Raw genomic sequence first — 2,042 nt, 5'->3', positions numbered from 1 at the left:
TAAATGATTGCTCCACGATGACCAAACCCATGAAAAGAACTTTCTCATGACTTGCCCGCCACAAGGCCAATTCTTCGCTGGTTAGTGGAATCAGGAACCGCCTTTCAACAAATATCGGGTCAAACCGATTTTTGCGATGGATAGTCCAAAATTGCGAAGGTTGACGGAATCAGTCGGTGGTCGTATTTTTTTATAATTTACGTGCGAACAGACAACTTCTTCTTCACTGTTCACCCCTTTCCTCCTAAATCCAAACAAGGATCTTCCTATCATGCTATAAATACAGTCATATAGCAAGGGACATTATTCCAAACACAATTATTTCTTTGCTTTCTTAGGTTTCTGTCTTTTGCCCTTTATAAATCAATGGCGAACCTTGATGAGATCAGAAGAATTTATGAAATTATAGATGGCAATGCGGATGGAGTTGTGAGTGTGGGTGAAATCAGTTGTTTCGTAAACAGACTTGGAATACCAATTTCAGAACAAGATATCACATGTATGTTCAGTTCTCTGAGCAATCATGAAGACAAATTTAACTGCGTAGGATTTGAAGAATTTGTGCATTTATATCAGTCAATCTTCAGTAACGAAGACGCGGAATTAGAAGATGAGTCAAAGGATTTGATGGAAGCTTTCAAAGTTTTTGATCGGAATGAAGATGGATATATCTCTTCCACTGAGCTGCAACAAGTCCTGTCCTCTCTGGGATTGATCGCACAGGGCCAACATTGCGAGAATATGATTTGCAGATTTGATTCAGATTGTAATGGAGTGTTGGATTTCATGGAATTCAAGAATATGATGGCATCGAAACTCTCTTCATGACGAACGGATCGATGTATTAATATTTCTTATATAATATTTAATTGTTCTCAATTCCTGAATTCGACTTTCCGACTTCTTGTTTACCAGGAAAGAACTTAACCAATTTAGGTGTACACATCTAAATGTAAATGACTTTTGGTCGATTTTATTTTAATTAAATTTAAAATTATAATTTGTAGATTATTTTAATACAATTTGGAAGTATTATATTGAAGGGCTTTAAATTCTTTTGTTTCTTTTTTTATCTTATAGGGATTTATTTATTGTATTTTTTTATGAAATTATAGAGAATTCTATAGAATTATAAAGTATAAAAGTTAAAAAAAAAAATAGAAATAAAAACTAGAAATATTACATTTAGAATTACAAAATTTCAATTAATATTGGAAAAGATAGAAAGTTTTTCTATGATTTAGTGATTGGTATGTCCATTTGATAGCTTGTAGGACAATAATGATATCATTTTATATTACATATACTCTGAAGAGAGGCAAGATTGATATTTTATGATGAAAGGATAGAAACATTACTTTTGTTGAGATAAAAGTGTGCGAAGAAATGATCATTAGATAAAATGAGATTATTTCTAGGCCCGAAAAGTGGGTGTAAGATCATTCTAAAAATAGTATTGACTAAGTAAGGACACACCATTGAGACTCACATGCGAATGAAGATAGATGGCTTTTTTGTGGGAGGTCATTAAGAAGAGACTAGAGTGCATATACAAGATGAGCAACCTCTTAATTATACATGAAATAAAGGGAGTGTTGCATGAAGAACTCCTAAAGTCCATCATGTGCATATGGGGATGTAAAGTGGAAAATTGGACCCTAGTGGTTCCCCACCTAGGAGAGAGAAAGGAAACCACTATGATGATTTTCACTTCGGAGATACTTTACATTCAAAAGAGGGGTTGAATCCACTAGATCCAAATCCAAGGGAAATAAGGATGTGAATACCAAGTCAATTGTAAGGGTTAGAATGTAATTTTCCCTCTTTGTAAATAGATATGTTGACTTGTTGACTATGTAGAAAAGGGAGACAAAATGGATGAAATAAGGAACTACTGGTTCGGGATCGCGCTATAAATTTGGATCTGATATATTTAGATTGATATGGATCTGCGTTATAAGTTTGGAGAAAAGTTCCCAAGACCAAGTTGAAAGTATACTCGGTCCTTCGAAAAATTTGCGCACCGAAAATGGTTTTTTTGT

General features: G+C 34.0%; 1 protein-coding gene across 1 annotated transcript; it reads left to right on the top strand.

Annotated features, from left to right (window-relative positions):
- Window positions 1-366: 366 nt before the first annotated feature.
- LOC131027935 (calmodulin-like protein 7) lies at window positions 367-828 on the top strand. Its single transcript, XM_057958031.2, has one exon. The coding sequence runs from the start codon at window positions 367-369 to the stop codon at window positions 826-828; it is 462 nt and encodes a 153-aa protein (XP_057814014.2).
- The last annotated feature ends 1,214 nt before the right edge of the window (window positions 829-2,042 follow it).

This window comes from Cryptomeria japonica, chromosome 3 (genome assembly GCF_030272615.1).
Source record: "Cryptomeria japonica chromosome 3, Sugi_1.0, whole genome shotgun sequence".
Taxonomy (NCBI): domain Eukaryota; kingdom Viridiplantae; phylum Streptophyta; class Pinopsida; order Cupressales; family Cupressaceae; genus Cryptomeria; species Cryptomeria japonica.
Note: the sequence above shows the minus strand (reverse complement) of the source record. Positions and strands in the feature narration are given on the sequence as shown.

What these genes read in the sequence shown, in the direction of transcription:
- LOC131027935 (XM_057958031.2), top strand. Translation starts at nt 367, where the DNA reads ATGGCGAACCTTGATGAGATCAGAAGAATTTATGAAATTATAGATGGC.